Genomic DNA, 18191 nt, shown 5'->3' with positions numbered 1-18191 from the left:
ATCCATGGCACGTGTCATGCCTGGGTGACCTACTTACGCAAGACTCAAGGGGAATTTTAAAAGATGTGGCTCCTTCCAACCCTTTGCATAATATCTTCTGAGATGTCAGAGTGCCTAATCTTTTTAATGCAGGCACTGGATTCTTAGGGAATAGACTAAAAACCACCAACACATTTCACATAGGCTATTAAACAATGGCAATCAGAGAGTAGTACTTTTGGCTGAAGTGAACGAGCTAGGTAATATGATGCCCTGAAAGACTGCAACTTGCAGTCACTTCCTGCAGGTTTAGAGTCACAAGCAGGAAAAACAGCTCCCTTTTTAAATGGCTTTTTCCACCCATTTGGTGTCCAAACGAAAGTCATCGTGAAGGCCCTCTGTCTAAAACCTAAATGATTGGCTGCCAACAGGGAAGGATAAATGAGACAACTGACTGGCGGCCCACCAATACAAAGACTGTGGTAGATGGAACACATATTGCTATCTTGGCACCAGACTTCCTTGCCACAGAGTACATAAACTGCAAGGGGTCTTCTGGAGATGCCAGTAATGGTGCTGTCCTGTAACCACACACACACACACACAGCCCCCAGTGCAACACAAGCAATAAATACACTGGTTTTGTGAGCTTAACCGTTTTTATTTGGGGCACAGTAACGGAGTTCATGGCAGGGTGTTTGGAGGTGGGTAAGCAAGGGAAAGAAGTGTTTTGCCATCACAGGTGGGAGAATGCATCCCTGAGAGTGAAATGCCAGGCTGCCCTTGACTCTTCCCCTCCCCAGCATTCTGGGATGCTGTTGAGGGGAGGCTATGGAACATGATAAGGAGAGCATGTGGTTCATCATGGGCTTCAGTAAGGCTCTCTGTTGTTGTACCAGGCACCTCAGGAGCTCTGTTTGCTGCCTCATCAGTTTCAACATCTCTTTTTGGGTCTGGACTTCATGTTCTCTGAACGTTCTCCTCTCCTAAATCTGCTTGCCTGTCCTCCCAATTTGCCCTCCTCTCCTACAGTGTGGTTCTCCTCTGTACATTTAACTGTGCCCTGTCCATGTGGGCAGCTTGCTTGTGACCTAGGAACATAACTTCCCATATTCATTTTCTCCTTTGGATCTGTGCCATTTTAGTACTAGGGGTAGGGAGTGGAGTGGTGGTCAACAAGCCCACTGCTGAGCACACTGCAACAAAACATAAGTGAAGACCAGACGTTAGGGAGATACATTTACTGTTGATGAGATAAATTTTACAACAAATAAAGGAATTTCATGAAAGAACCTCTGTAGAAAACAACAGGGATGTGTTCTGCATAAGGACAAATTTTGGCTTTTAAGCATCCTCCATGCAGCAAGTACTACACAGAGATCTTAAGGGACCTCCTTGACTTGGTTCCTTTCCAGTTATGACAAGGCACAGATTGGGGCATGCTTTTAGGCTTGTGACTGAAAAAGCAGTTTCTGCAGCTGTGCACGCTGCAAGCGGAGAGGGGGGAGGGGATTCTGTCTTTCAGAACTGTCGCATGAGTGAGTGTCACCATGTTTCTCCTTCCTGCTTTGCTGGGACATTCAGAGCTTCCCTCCTCCTAGGGGCCCATGGATAGAAAAGGGGTCAGGCATGGCAATGTGGCTTGTGCTTTCCCCACTGAGGCTGTGTGCCTAGCTCTCATGGTTGCCACATACTTCCCCTCCCACAACTCTTGGCTGGACCAGTGAACGTTTCCCTCCCCACAGGAGCCCAGGTTGGTGGGAGGCAAGGTATGGCAGTTCTGCTTGTGCTACTGGGGCTCTGTGCCTCTCTCAGATGTCATGTGCTTCTCCACGCCACTCTGCTGGAAGTTCTTCTTACCCCAGCAGTCCAGAGAAAGGATGGGAAGGTGACGGTTCAGGCATGGTAGAGCATCTTGTGCTATCATAGCTTAATGCTCCTTCCCCTGCTTTCTCTAGGTTGCAAAGAGAGATATTAGCCTGTTTAGAACAACAAACATTGATAAGCAATGGATGCTGACTGAATGTGAGCAGAAAGCTGGTTGGTATGCTGCACTACAATTACACCAAATTACTTACTGCTGTCTTGACATGGAAAGGTGTCCTATTGTGGAGGTTGGAATAAGGATGGTCTCCCCAAAAACCTTATGAGAAGAATTAAAGAGTTCCTGTCTGAGAGCTTTATGGAGATGTGCAGGTAAGATCAGCGCTCTGCCCCCAGTCACATTAATAAACTGTTTCGGAGGGCGCAGGCTGTGAAGGTACAGTGCCCACCACAGATCACCCAATTGCCTTAACCCACTTATAGCATAATTAAAAATGAGAATTCACCAGAGGTGCCCTCCCCGCCATCAGGGTCCAGCTGTGAAGCATCCAGGCAGGAGGATGATGTCCAAAGTTAAAAAAAAGTTCCTGGCTGTCAGTGAAATCAGCTGCTCTGTTTGCCTGCTGACCACTGTTGTCTTACTCCTTTTCTTCATTCTCCATGTCTTTCCTGCTCTTGCCAGATGAAGCCTGAGGAATCTCTTGAGAGGTATTCACAGACAGTCTGGGGATGGTGGCTTGGTCCCCCCAGAATCCCATGCAGCTGCTCACCCAAGCAGCATGTTGGCAGTGATAATCCAGAATGTCCATTTGCTTCCTTTGTCTTTGGATAGGCCTGCCTGAGCTCCTTTATGATCATAGGGCACTGCTTGGCATCCCTGATGTATCCTTTTTCCACCATGCCCAATGAGATCTTGGCACAGATGTCTGTGTTTCTTTTGCTGCTTTGCAGTTTTGCCACAGCAGCTTCATCCCTCCACAAAGCAACGAGGCCCTGGATCTCCTGCATGCTCCATGCTGGAGCTCATCTGCAACCCTGGGAATTCACGGTCATCTGAGCTGCTCAGGGGTGCTGCTGAGGTGTGCTGCCTGCTCTACTCACCACATTTGCCAAGAGAAAATGAAATTCAAACTTTCCTGGGCTGTTTCCTGAACACCTGAACAGCAGCAGAGCTGAAACTGGTGGCCAGAGTGGTCAAATTGAGGCACTGTTGGACACCTCCAGGATGCCAAGAATGTTGAATTTCACAATGCTCTGACTGCATGACCCTAAAGTCAACCATGCAAAGTCAATTTTGGCATTCCTCCTCATGAAAAGCAGGAGTACAAAAGTCAACCTTAGAAGCCCTTAAATTTCAGAAAGAGAAAGTGAAACTAAAAACAATTCAGATTAGTATGAAGGATGGTACCTGATTATTTTCTAGGTTGATAATTTCTAGTAGATCATGCTCCTCCAAACCTTCCAAGCTACTGATTTTATTACTGGACAAATCCAAGTTCTGGAGGGCTTTCAGGTCCTCCAAACCAGTTATCTTCTCAATTTGGTTAGAATGCTAAAATCAATTCAAAATATATAATAAGTCCTCACAAAATTTCATACGTGAAAAAAATATTTATGATGAGGAACAGCATCACAGTCTAAATAGGTAATTTCCGCATTCACTTTACTTACCATTTAATTTCTTAGTTAAACAGGACAGACCATTTCTCCTCTCCTGGGTCCTGTATAAATTGGCATTGCATAAAAGTAACATTATTCCTCTTATTAACCCTATCCTCTTCTTGAGATGCCAGTTTTAAATTCTTCATTCTGCTCAAGAAGTAACAAACTGGCCAACCTCATGATTGATTATCTTCAATGCACTATCTTAAGTAGACAGCTGGTGCTGAGCATAAGTAAAATAAACTGGTTTTCCCTGGAATTTGATAGCCATACAAGTGATTTCAGAATTTTTGTCATTATAGAATTATGCCCCAGAAGCCAAATTTCATCTTTTAAAAATTAATTTTGTTACTGATATGCCTGCAAAAAAGATCAAAATGTAAACTGTACATAAACCAATACATTATGTTCCTGAGTCTGCAGGCAACCTAAAAAAAATAGCACATTGATGTGTCAACTTATCCTATTCACCTCAGTGGGTGTCAACCTAAGGAAACCTCTAGGTTGGGTAGTATCTTACTCCATGAATACTGTTACTGAAATGACTATTTGAAAGCATATCAGAATCTGGTAGCTGGGATTGCTCAGTACTTTGCAAACCCTCTAAATTAGCTTCTCTATTGTTCACCAAAAAAGGCCCAATTCCCCTGTCTCCAAAAGAGAAAACAAATGAGATGGTCACATGTTTGTGAATAGGTCCTAGGTAGTTTCATTTCTGATACCTCATCAATCATGCTGCCATCCCTATTAGCAACTCCTAGCATGGTATAGCATGCCAGCTTGTGCATTAATCTTGGGCTGCGATGACTGTACCTACTAACAGAACAACAAAAAGTCTTGTGGCACCTTATCAACTAACAGATATTTTGGAGCATAAGCTTTTGTGGGCAAAGACCCGCTTCATCAGATGCAGATGAAGCAGGTCTTTGCCCACAAAAGCTTATGCTCCAAAATATCTGTTAGTCTATAAGGTGCCACAACAATTTTTGTTGTTCTCAAAGCTACAGACTAACACGGCTACCTCTCTGATACTTGTATCTACTAAGATGGGCTCTCTACCTGACACCATCTGTAACTATAACCTTATAAGCTATCAAACAAAAAAGCTGTCCAGTAGTACTTTAAAGACTAACAGAATAATTTATTAGGTGATGAGCTTTTGTGGGACAGATCCATTTCTTCAGACCATAGCCCTAACAGAACAGACTCAATATTTAAGGCACAGAGAACCACAAATAGCAATCAAGGTTGACAAATCAGAAAAATATGACCAAGGTGAGTAAATCAGAGAGTAGAGGGGCCGGGGGGGGGCGGGTGTCAAGAATTAGATGAAGCCAAGTATGCAAAAGAGCCCCTATAATGACATAAAAAATTCCCATCCCAGTTCAAACCACATGTTAATGTGTCAAATTTGAACGTAAAAGAGAGTTCAGCAGCCTCTCTTTCCAAAGTAGTGTGAAAATTCCTCTTCATTAAAACGCAAACCTTCAGGTCATTAACAGAATGGCCCACTCCATTAAAATGCTGGCTGACCAGTTTGTGGACCAGGAGTGTTTTTATGTCTGTTTTGCACCCATTAATTCTTTGTCTAGGAGAGTTTGAAGTCTGTCCAACATACAAAGCATCCAGGCATTGTTGGCATATGATGGTATATATGATGTTAGTTGAGGAACATGAGAATGTGCCCGCGACTCTGTGAATAACCTGGTTAGGTCCAGTGATGGTATCTTCAGAAGAGATATGTGGACAAAGCTGGCAAACAGGCTTTGTTGCAACAAAAAGTTCCAGGACTTGTGTTCCCGCAGTATAAACTGTGGTTGTGGGCGAGAATCCTCATAAGGGTGGGAGGTTGTCCGTAGGAGAGAATAGGCCTGTCACCTAGGGCCTTCTGGAGTGTGGCATCCTGATTAAGGATAGGCTGTAGGTCTTAAATAATGCTTTGCAGTAGTTTGAGTTGGGGGCTATAGGTAATGACCAGTGGTGTTCTGTTCTTGGCTTTTTGGGGCCTATCTTGGAGTAGCTGATCTCTGGGTATTTGTCTGGCCCTGTTGATTTGTTTTTCTGTTTCTCCTGATGGGTATTTCAGGTTTATGAATATTTGGTAAAGATCTTGTAGTTTTCAGTCTCTGTCAGTAAGGTCAGAGCAAATGCGATTGTACCTAAGGGCTTGACCATAAACAATGGATCTAGCAGTGTGTGCACAATGCTTACCTACACGCTTCTAGCTTCCATCCTGCACACACAACTAGATCCATTGTTTACAGTCAAGCCCTTAGGCACAATCGCATTTGCTCTGATCCTACTGACAGAGACCGAAAACTACAAGATCTTTACCAAATATTCATAAACCTGAATTACCCACAAGGAGGAATAAAAAAACAAATCAACAGGGTCAGCTGAATATCCAGAGACAGCTACTCCAGCAGATTTGAGTTACTGCACAGCACTTCCTAGGCAAGCTGACTTTATCCCGAAGATACAAAGCACTAGAGGATATGTACTGAAAACAATAAAGGAACTGATGTAAGTTCCAAAAGTTTTCCAGAGTAACCCCAACCTTAACTTGGGCTATGATCTGAAGAAGTGGATCTGTCCCACGAAAGCTCATGACCTTATAAATTATTCTAGTAGTCTTTAAAGTGCTACTGGACTGCTTTTTTGTTTTGATAGTATATAGACTAGCACAGCTTTCTCTCTGTTACTTGTAAGCTATGTGTCTCATTCCACCAGTGCCACTTTATGGTGAAACTTACTCAGAAACTTCAAATGCTATGAATAAATATTTAGGAATTAAATGAATAAATAAATAATAAATAAAAGGGGTTGCAATGTTGATCCATTTGTCTGCCCTTGACATTTTTTCTCCTTCTTAAATCTTTAATCAGGCTATTAATAGCAAGTAAGCTGTCTCTTCCCTTCCTCATGAGACTGTTCAGTAAGGTACAGCTCAGAGTTCTAGTTGCCAAGTGCTGTGCAAGTGGTGAATACAATTTTCTGTGCACCAAAGGGATTTGTTTGAGGAATTCTCCTTTGGAAAATATAAAGTTCCCCAGCACCCAGTGTATTATAACACCACTTATTTTTTTGCAAACAAAAGCAGATTATGGGCTCTTTGGCACATCTAAGCAGTATTTACAATTACTGATGTGCCTTCTTCTGAACTTGAGACCTTTTTATTTTCTATCCTAAAGAACTCAAGGGGGATTGGAAAAGAAAGCTGAATAAACAGGAAAAATAACCTTTTTCAGCATCTTCACTGAATTTGTAAAAGAAAACACTTCACTATTGAAACTTCACTATTTACATCATTTTTATGTGATTATCTACTTTGGCAATTAAATTAAAAAGAGAAGTCTTTGTCTGAGCAGTCACAGCAGTAGGGAAATATAAAAATACAGAATGTGATCATACTAACAACACTTTGCGGTTGCACAGCAGTTCTCATCTCCAAAACATTTTCAAACACAAATAATTTGGTATAAGTACTATTAGCTCCTTTTATAGATAGGGAAATAGAAAGTGAAAAGTTAGGTGATTTGCTCTGTTTCTACTTGAAGAAAAGGATGATTACTGATTTTTAACACTGTAGAAAGAAGAACGCGATCATTCCAAAAATCTGATTTTTCCACAAATTTATAATTCATTTCAGTTTTTCTAATATAGGATTTTTCTCAGTCTGATTCAATATTTTCTATTTTCATTGACAGCCAGATGTCCAGATTCACTGGTACTGGGGAACTTGCAAATAATGTTAGGCTGATAATACAAGAGTGTGCCTTACTTTGTCCACTATTAAAAATGAGCCCATTTTAGTGTATATTAACATAAGATCTTCAGTTAAAGAAATGCAAGCAATAACTGCCTTTGACTTATGTAGGATTTGCCTCTTCTTAAGGAACTGATCCGGATTATTTAAAAAGCAAGATATTTAAAAATGAGTTCATCACTTACCAGACAGAGTATTTTGAGAGGTAAGTTCTTCAGACCACTGATTGTAGTGATCTTGTTGTGTGCCAAGCTAAGATATGTCAGGCTATGGCACTTCTCTAGCCCTTGGATCACCTCTATATTATTATCTGCGCATCAGTGTTAAACTTAAGGAAAAGAATTAGGTACAAAAAAATCCTAGCAATATCAGAACTTAGTTAGCAGTTCAGTCACTTTCTCCCCCTTTCTCTCTCTCTCTCTCTCTCGTGCATGCACGCACGCATGCACAGAGGCTGTGTCTACACTAGCCCAAAACTTCAAAATGGCCATACATATTCAGCACCTCATTAGAATGCCCGCAGCCGCGGAACTTCAAAATTGACGCGGCTCGCTGCCGTGCGGCTCGTCCAGATGGGGCTCCTTTTCGAAAGGACCCCAGCAACTTTGAAATCCCCTTATTCCTATCTGCTGTTACGAATAAGGGGATTTCGAAGTTGCCGGGGTCCTTTGGAAAAGGAGCCCCATCTGGATGAGATGCGGAGCCGTGAGCCGCATCAATTTCGAAGTGCCGCAGCTGCCAGCATTCTAATGAGGCGCTGAATATGTATTTCAGCACTTCATTAGTAAACTTCAAAATGGCCATTTGCATGGCCATTTCGAAGTTTTGGGCTAGTGTAGACATAGCCACAGAGATTACTAATATCCTTCCTTTGCCCTTCCCCTAACTTATTTTTTCAATTACTAGTTGTATCTTGTCTATCAAGCCCAAGTCCTAGTCCTACTAGTTCCTTGGCAGTCACTCAATGAGTAGAACACCTTCATGTTACCCTCCTAGTTGTGAGTCTGTTGATGTCTGATCAGCCTGATTTTGGAGCTGCAGATCTTATCACAGAAGGGGCAGGTGTTGATAGCTGTTGGAGGGGCACACGGTCATTTCTAATGCTCTTTTCTTCTTCTCTGCTTCTCCTCATCTGCACTAACATAGGACTTCTCAAATTGCACTACCCCCTCACTGATTACTGTTCTCCAGTGGGTGCAGTCTTGGGCAACATTCTCCCAAGTGTCGACACCGATGCTGCTCTTTTTGTGCGTGTCTTCAGCATGTCCTTACATCGCTTCCACTAGTCCCCCAATGCTCCTCTGTCCTTCCTCCAACTCACAACACAGAATCTGTTTTGGGAGGTGCTGATCAGACATCCAAACCATGAGACCAGTCCAACAAAGTTGTTGGTGAAGGACAATGGCTTCAGTTCTGGTCATGGTGAACTATTCTAGGATGCTAGTGTTCGTGCGCCTATCCTCCCACAAGATATTTAGGAGGCGTTGATGGTACTGTTCAAATGCCTTCAGATGATGCTTGTATGTTGTCCAGATTTCACATGTGTACAGTAGCACTGGAACAACCACTGCATGGTACAAAAGGAGCTTTGTCTTGGGATAGATGTGCTGGTTCTCAAAGACCCTACAACTGCATGCATTCAGGCATTTATATACACCACTTGGGAGCTTCACTGAAATCAAGAGGCTTCCAGTCATGTTGAGTTAGCTGCAGGAGCAAGACTCTTCCAAAAATTTTGAGGCAGTGGCCATATTTTACTAAATGTTTGTGGTGCACCTAACACAATGAGACCCCCAAAGGATTGCTGCATAAACCAGTGGTAGCCAAACTTACTGACCCTCCAAACTGCAAACAATAATCCTCAGAAGTTTAAGAGCTGTAAAACATGCTCCCCAGGACAGTCCTACTGGGACGCAGGGCACTTCTGTCTCAATGTTACCCTGTGGGACTAAACCCCCAAGACACTCCCCCCTCAGACAGAAGACCTTAATCCTGTAACCCCACCACAAGGCATAAGCCCCACGTGTCTCCCTGCCCCTTCCAACAACAGTCTGGCAGGTAAAGAATCATCATCATCATCATCATCAACAACCATAGGCTGAGCGCCCATTGGTGTCTGATGCCTCCCACACTACTTCCTTCCATCTTCCCCTGCTCAGTGCGGAGTGGCTTAATTTCTGTAGACTAGCTCTGCAACAATCTACTTTATCATCTGTGGAGATTGCCTCTCCTATTCGAACCATCCAGTAGGCCGAATACCAGGGTCTTGACTTTTTGTTCATCGTTCATTCTGCAAATATGCCCGAATAGCTGTAACTTCCATTGTATAACCTTCTGCAATAGGTTCTCTTTTGGGTGTATCTTCCTATGTAATTCCTCATTGGTGATTTTCTACATCCATCCTATTCTCATGATCTTTCTATAACAACTCTAAACTCCAGCATTCTTCTCTTTGAATCTTTTGTTATCACCCATGTCTCACATCTGTACATGTTGCTGAACACACACATTCTCAAGATACTCAGCTTTGTTCCTAAGCTAATCACTTTGCTTTTCCAGATATTATCCATCACCTTCAAACTTGTTCTTGCTTTCGCTATTCTAGTCGCTATTTCCTTCTTATAGTCTAGATCATATGTTATGTTGCTCCCCAGATATGTGAACTTCTCTCTGTTCTCTAGTTCAATCCCACCTACACTGATCTTCCTTCCTATTTTCTTATCTCCAAATACCATTGTTTTTGTTTTACCAATCGTCATGATCAGTCCACACTGCTTCCCTTCCCCCTTTAGCACCTGCACCTTTTTCATTAGCTTCTCCTCATCTTCCATAATGATAACTATATGATCTACGAACCTCAAGTTGTTAATTTTTATCCCATGCACAGATATCCCTTCTACCTCTTCCTTGATCTTGTCCATTGCTCTGTCTAGATGCGTAATGAAGATACTCAGCGATATCAGGTCTCCTTGTCTCACACCTCCACTCATTCTAAACCAACTTCTGAACCCTCTTCATATTCTCACCACTGTCACTGATATTCGTCAACCACCGTATCAGTCTGCTATCCCTCCGTACAACTCCAACACCACCGGTCAGTGTCTCATCTATACTGTCAAATGCCTTCTGAAAAATCGATGAAGCAAGCGTAGATGTTCTTGTTCTTTTGTTGAGCTTTCTTCGCTACCAATCTTGGTGCCAATATCTGCTGTATGGTACTTCTTTCTGGAACCTTGCTTGCTCATCCACTAGATGTTCTTCTATCTGCAGTCTAAGTCTCTCCATCAGTATGATCATTAACTCCTTGCTTAGATGACTCATTAGAGCACTCAGTCTGTAGTTCTTGCACTCCAATGCACTTCCTTTCCTGTATGTCACTAGCCCTTGTCCATTCCGTAGGTGCCTTCCTTTCTTTCCATGAATAGTGCAGACATAAAAGAGCCACCAGGTGTCTCACAAACTACACATTGGAAACACCTAGCATAGACCATAAAGCATACTAATAAATAATTATGATGGGCATTATCCATGCTATTACCTTGGCATTCACGTTTTGAAACTGAAGGAAGTTATAACAGTGTCAGTACTAACTTTGTGCCCCAGTGATTCGTGGATCATGTAGTTATCATTATGGAAGATGAGGAGAAGCTAGTGGAAGTAAAGCAAAGGCAAAGCTAGATATCATATAAGTAGGGCCATACCAAATTCATGACCATGAAAAACATGTCATGGACTGTGAAATCTGGTCTCTTGTTATGATATCTGATATTTTGTGTGTTTTTAGCCTATTCTATAAGGGAGAGACGAGCATTTCTCAAATTGTGGGTACTGGCCCAAAAGGAAGTTGCAGGGAGGTCACAGTATTTCTATCCTTACCTCTGTGCTGTCTTCAGAGTTGGGCAGCTGAAGAGCAGCTGCTGTTGTCCAGGTACAAGCTCTAAAGTTAGTGCCCTGCCAGCATCAGCACCGAAACAAGGGTGAAAATACAATACAATGCCACACTTCTGTGCCACTGACTTCACAGATGGGTGACCAGAGTGGCAACTGCAGACTAAGAGCCCAGCTCTGCAGGCAACAGCATAGAGGTAAGGGTGGCACCACTATACCATCCCATCTTTACTTCTGTGCTGCTGATGGCAGTGTGTCTGCTTTCAGAGCTGGGCTTCCTACCAGCAGCCACCACGTCCAGCTACCCAGCTCTGAAGGCAGAGCCACCGCCAGCAGCAGCACAGAAGAAATGAAATAATAGCAGCACTACAGCACCTCCCCCAAGCACAATAACATTGAAACCACCCCACAACTCCATTTTGGCCAGGATCCTTACCATTACAACACTATGAAATTTCAGATTTTAATAGCTGAAATAATGAAATTTATGATTTTTTTAAAATCCTATGACAGTGGAATTGACCAAAAGGGTCATGAATTTGATAGAACCCTGCATACTGCAATCAGAAACTTCAAAAACTAGAGAATATAATTAAGAAACCCTCATACAATATTCCTAAGATAACACAAGAAGGATGCAGAGTGATGTCGCTACACAATCACATGGGCAACAATATTTCATTTTAATGTATATGAAGGAATGATACCTCGGCCTGAAAACTGAAACAGTGACTTTTTTGTTAGCACAATCAACCACATTCCTGTAGGTAAGTGATCCAATTATTTTTTCTCGCCTAGAATCATATCAATAACTCTAATCAAATGCAGGTAGGATGCTGCATTTATCACTTAGAGGTAATGAAAGAAAATACAGTCATGTTATATGAACACACAAACAGCCATACTGGGTCAGACTTGTGGTACGTTTAGCCCAATATCTTATCTTCTGTCAGTGGTTCCAGATGATTCAGAGGGAATGAACAGAACAGAGCAATTTATTGAGTGATGCATCACCTGTCATCCAGTCTCAGCTTTTTGTGGTCAGAGATCTAGGGATACCTGGAGCATAGGTTTGCATCCCTGACTATCTCAACTAATAGCCATTGACTGACTTATCCTCAGTGAACTTTGCTAATTCTTTTTTGAATCAAGATATACTTTTGGTCTTCAGAACATCCCTAGACAACAACTTCCATATGTTGATCATGCATTGTGTTGAACAACAAGCATTTGGCCAACTTTTGCCTTACACATCCTAACATGGTTTGTCCTATTCTGCTTTAACGGTGCCAACTTATAACTGACCCCAACACCATGTTCTATCCTAGACTCCTACCCTGTAGTATGTATCATTTTCCTACTGTAGCGCTATCATTTTATTGGGCCCTTGCTAGGCTTTGTGATATATTTTGAAAAGTACACTCAGATCAAAATCGAGCTGTAGAACTTTAGGGCTGGAAGGGTCCTCAAAACGTCATCTAGTCCATCCCCATCCTGAAACAGGATTAAATATACAATATGTGGTAGTTAGACAGTAACTTTGACAAAATAGGGCTGCTCCTCTTCCTATTGAAGATTATGGCAAAATTTCATTGGGCACATGATGGATATTGGTCACAGTAGAATGGATCAAGCTGGAATCCCAACTATGCACACCCTCCTCAGGCAGCGTCGACTCCGCTGGCTTGGCCACGTCCACAGGATGAATGATGGAAGGATTCCAAAAGACATCCTGTATGGTGAGCTAGCCTCTGGCAAAAGACCTCCCGGACGCCCCCAGTTGCGTTACAAAGATGTCTGCAAGAGAGACCTCAGAGAGGTAGACATCGAGCTGGACAACTGGGAAGATCTAGCAGACGACCGCAGCAGATGGAGGCAGGGGTTACACAAGGGCCTTCAGAAGGGCGAGTTGAAGATCAGACAGCTAGCAGAGGAGAAGCGAGCGCACAGAAAGCACAATAAGGACTTGCCAGACACCCACTACATCTGCAAGAGATGTAGCAAGGACTGTCACTCTCATGTGGGTCTTTATAGTCACAACAGATGCTGTAAATGAAGTCCTCAATTGAAACTTTAAAGGGCGCGATCCATAGTCTATGCAGACTGAAGGATGCCTACAGAATGGATCAGTCATTGGTTGCAAATAAGAACACCACCAGTCTATTAGGTTCCAAGAGATTTACACATGTGAAGTAAAAGGTGATCACTTCAGTAAGATGCAGCATATCAGTCAGCACTAACAAGTGATTTTAGAGACAACAGACCATTACAACTGCTTGGCCAGGTATTACTGCCCTCATAAACCATACTCCTTTCTGTTTTAGACAATTTCCAGAAAGAAGATTAATTTATAATCCTGTCAGGTGTGTTTGTGCACACACTTGCCAGGAAAGTCTGTAATGCCCTTACCATCTGAATCACAGCTCACTGAAATGTGGCAAGAGATGTTTAGTTATTGTCTGCTAAGAAATCCGTCCCAAACATTTTCACCACTGTAAGATATTTAAGAATGTTGTTTCATTTGTAGATTATAAGAACAGGTTTTTTTGGCTGCCATGTAAGTTTTGCTTACAGGTTAGGAACAGTGCCCATGTTACATTTTAAACTCTGCATGTATGTTCTCAATTTCAAATGGTCCTAATGCACTCCTGCACACAGTTGTTCTTCCCATATTGCTGGTAACAAAGCCACCGAGAAGAAATTCAGGTGCCACCCAGCTGATTAGCAGAGCTCCCACAGCCACCTACAGGCAGCAGAATGTGTTTCCACTTGTGGTGCACGTCTGCACACGCCTTGGTGCATGTAACAACATTTATTCTGCCCATGGATGGAAAAATTAAGTGGGAACATTGGCCAGCACAGAAGCTTCAGAGGGAATTACAGAACAGAGATTCACCCATCTTCTACTCCTGGCTACTCACTTATAGTTCATGGAAGTCTTGAACCTGCACACACAGAAGTTAAACTAAACTCCAAACATCACATGTCATATCCCAGTGCTGTGGTGAGCATTTGTTTATCATCTTTGCCATGTCTAGGGACTGTGACTCACAATCTTCTTAGCTTTTCAGGGCATGAGGTGTTTTGTTTGCCCTTGATAGGCAAAGAGAATTTGATCTTTACAAACACTGGCACCATCCTGTCTTTATAAAGAATAAGGTCTTACTAAATTAAAATTAATTTCATCACTACATTAAAAACCATTTCACCTTGATTTTCAAAGCAGAATTGCAAAGTTGTGTGAAGGTACATGATGAGGATGGGACCCTATTCAGAATGAACAGGCTTTCTTGAAAAAACAACATTGAACCATTTTCTCTTGTTGTATTGTTTCTGCAAAGGATACAATCCAGGGTGAGTTTAGTAAGTGACTGGTATGCAGACAGATCTCGCATTTCATGTATTTGGTTGCATGAAAAATCCACCTCCTAAAGAGAAAAAGGACACACAAAATTGTCTCCTTTCTTCAGCACCTTCAGCTGCCCTGTGAAACTAAATGGGTTTTCCATTAAACTTGTGGTGGGGTGTGTACAGGAAATAAAAGGGTCATTGATATTAATATGTGGTGAGACATAAACAAAATGTGTTATTAGATACATAACTCAAATTTTGGAAGCTTCCTCAACTATTGCATTCTCCTCCCAAAGACAATGTTAATGGTCCTGGCAATAACACAAAGTTTAGAGCTCAGATAGGGAAATCCATAGTGGTAATGTTTCAAAATTCTATCCAGATCTTTGTAATATATAGTGGCCTATGTCAAAAAACAACAGAGACCATGTAAGAGTATATGGCTACACACTCTTATCAATAATGATTGATACCAGTCCCTCTCAAAGGTGGGAATTGATTCCATTCAAGATTTGATTCCTTTGGCAGAATCTTAGCCAGTACAGCAAATTGGGTATAATGACATTCCCGTTGTGTTTGGGGTTCAGGAATGTGAAAGCAAACAAGAGATTTAATTACTTACTTAAATGGCAACCAGTACAGGATGGACGTGTAGGAGACAAAGGGTATTCTACAAAGCAGCCTTATTTCGAAGTAAGCTATTCCCAAAGAGCTACTCCAAAATAGCTTGTTTCAAAATAACACAGCTACACACACAAAAATGCACTTACTATTTCAAAATACAGCACCTACAATGCATAGAGCCTATTTCCAAGTAAAGCCATTGGATGCACTGTGGCCTTTTTTGAAATAGGCTCTATTCCCTGTCTTAACCGCACGTGTTTCAAAATAGCTATTTCTTGTAGAATGAGGTTACCAGTTTCAAAATAGCAGTTGCATTGTGTAGATTCTAGGATAGTTATTTCAAGATAACAGCTGTTATTTCAAAATAACTTTGCTGTGTAGACATACTCAAAGGACGTTTGATCTCTTTGCCTGTCATAACACAGAAACTAAATTACATTTAAAAGACCTCTCTAAAATCAAGCCTGACATAGAAAATTTTTCACAACTTACCTTGAGATTTTTTGGTGGTTTGAAATCAAAGTATGTAGTAAGTTCATTATTGGAAACATCAAGTTCCAGTAAGTAAGGCATATGACTGACACAAGACAGATCTACAACAAACAGAAACAACAAATGAAGCAAAATAATACATTGGGAAATACAGAGATTATGGAGTAATAATGTGATATACTAATTACACCCAGTAGCAACCAAAAAATCATTTAAAACCATACAAAACATATTATAGCAAGGCTTGGCATGCGGTTACTCAGTGTATTAGCACCTCCACTGACACAGATAACCTGTGAACAACTCAACACAGAGATAAATCTTCAATTTTTAAATCAAAGCCATATGATTTAAAATTGGTTCCATTTTTATCATAACTTAATTTTATTGCCTAGAGGTAAAACCTTCAAAAGAGCCTCAGTGACTTAGGAGCCTAAATTCCATTTTTCAAAAGTAATCTGGGCTCTTTAGTCTCAGGCAAGACTGAAAACTTGCCTTTACATCACTCACAAACCAATTTATCTTCCACACGTAGCATGACTCAAGCCGATTCTAAGAAGAGTGATATCCAAAATGGCAGAGCATGCATTTTTTTAAAATTTAGATCTTAGCAATTATTTTAACAGGCGTAATCTTAAAAGGGTCAGCAAATTAAAAGGGAGAGCAATTATCTCATGGAAGGAGGGATTATTCAGTTCAGGCATCTACTTGGTACTCTAAATGGAAAAAAATTAAAATGGGCACAAGGAGGATATGACAGAGAGTTGCATTCACCTCCATCTCTCCAAATGAACAAGTACTAAGGCAGAAGCTATGTGACGCAGCAAATTGCTGCATTTGCCTTACTTACTGCTATTTGTATTACCATAGTTCCTTGAACTCCCAGTCATGGCCTAGCACCCCACTATACTAAGTGCTGCACTAACACAGAATAAAAGGACACGAGGTCTGACTGTGAGATTGGTGGGTTTCACCCTACTCTCCAGCTGTGATCGTTGGAAAAGCAGCACAGAATTTGGTGTATTTCAACCCCAGCTGCAAATCTCAGCTGAAAAGAAGCCCCAAGACTGGAATAGCTGTCACACACACATCAATATCTATGTCCTGACATTTGCATGTGTAAAATCTCAATGGTAACTTTGCACTAACATGCACATTTCTTCTCACATTGATAGCACATGCTAGTACCACAAGATGAATATCATCAGTATATCATTCTCAAGAAGAATCAGTTATTTCAATCTAGAGTTGGATTAGCAATGCCATTAATGCATAGACAGAGTTTTGTAATATTAAAGCCACAAGGAACACTGCATTTTTCATATTAAAAGATTTTACAGCCTAAGAGTTTACTAGAGTATTTACTACATACCATTAATTTTATTGTACGAAAGCTCCAACTTCTCTAGATGAATATATCTGGAGAGAATGCTAATGTCACTTAAATTACGCCCCTGGGAAAATAAAAGCAAAGCAGCTTTAATAATCACTGAGTATCCATAACCTGCTCTCTTAAGAGACATGCTAGAAGGAAGTGTTGATGAGACACCCACAGCTTCCTCCCACTGGATGCTGGGAGCTGAGCCCCACCACAACACAGTTATGTAGAACAAAATCTATTTCCATCTAGAACGGATACAAATGGGGAAACAAGTAAAAGCAAAAAAAAAAACAAAAAAAAACCCCAAAATGCAGATGACATGAGAGAGAGCTGCCTCCAGAGGAATGCCACAACATCACGTTGTGTACAAGAGGAATCCATGGCAAGTCATCTTTAACCAGTTTCAATTCTGTGAATCTTCTTGAACAGCAGAGTGATGACATAGGTTGTATTCCAAGGGAATTATCACGTCCCCAGACTCCTCTGCTCTGATGGCAGAACAAGTGTAGGAAGTTACCCTAGAGATAAAGAGGAATCCCTGCCACCTACAGCTATTCCTAGTAGAAAACAAACAGAGACTGAGACTGATCCGAAAGGACAGCCTTCCAAAGGTCCTCACACACAACTAGTGGAGGCAAAAAGGTAGCCCATGCCTCCTGAAAAAGAGGACACATCTTGCCAAGAAGGCCATCTTCTCTTAAGAGTGAAATGCAGCATATGGTGGCCTTTATGGGCAGAGAACTACATCACAATGATGTCCCTAATGGAAGATGTTTGTTCTTTGGTTGTACTCACTGAAAGTGACAGATTGAGGTAAACAAATCCAGTGCCAGGAGCTGAACGCCCCAGTTTGTACAGGGCCTCAGCCACAGTATCTTCATCCAGTACCCCATCAAATTGTTCCTGCAAAACACCAGGAAAAGCAGGGACACATTTAGGTAGACTTAAGAGACCAAATTTTACAATGCTCAGTCATACTGAAAACACTGGAATTGCATTGGAGGCAAGTCGGACCAGAAAATTGGTTTTAGTACCAGCCTCACTTGCTTAATGTAGCACCTTTTGAAAGAGCTTTATACACCCAGAGAAACAAATTATGTTTGGATGTAACTTCAGCATTCAAAATTAACACATTGGAACATGCCATACATTTATTTTGAACTCACCTGGCCAACAGAAAGGCTGAGGTCAACATTTTTTTAAAAGGGGCCATTAAGTTTTCAC

The 18191-nt window shown here is 41.6% G+C and overlaps 1 protein-coding gene across 1 annotated transcript in view; it reads right to left on the bottom strand.

Moving 5' to 3' along the window:
- The window catches only part of LRGUK (leucine rich repeats and guanylate kinase domain containing), an 83080-nt gene extending 65246 nt beyond the window's left edge, over positions 1–17834 (bottom strand). Inside the window, exons 1-6 of the mRNA XM_074984191.1 lie at positions 17763–17834; positions 16959–17040; positions 15587–15687; positions 14466–14547; positions 7417–7541; positions 3212–3355 (exon numbers count right to left, since the gene is read on the bottom strand). Coding sequence (XP_074840292.1) covers positions 3212–3355; positions 7417–7541; positions 14466–14547; positions 15587–15667 — 432 coding nt within the window. The 5' untranslated portion in view covers positions 15668–15687; positions 16959–17040; positions 17763–17834. The remainder of the gene's footprint in view (positions 1–3211; positions 3356–7416; positions 7542–14465; positions 14548–15586; positions 15688–16958; positions 17041–17762) is intronic.
- Between the last annotated feature and the right edge of the window lie 357 nt (positions 17835–18191).

The sequence above is a fragment of the Carettochelys insculpta genome, chromosome 1 (genome assembly GCF_033958435.1).
Source record: "Carettochelys insculpta isolate YL-2023 chromosome 1, ASM3395843v1, whole genome shotgun sequence".
NCBI classification, from domain to species: domain Eukaryota; kingdom Metazoa; phylum Chordata; order Testudines; family Carettochelyidae; genus Carettochelys; species Carettochelys insculpta.
The sequence above is the reverse complement of the archived record's forward strand: the minus strand, read 5'-3'. Positions and strand labels throughout refer to the sequence as shown.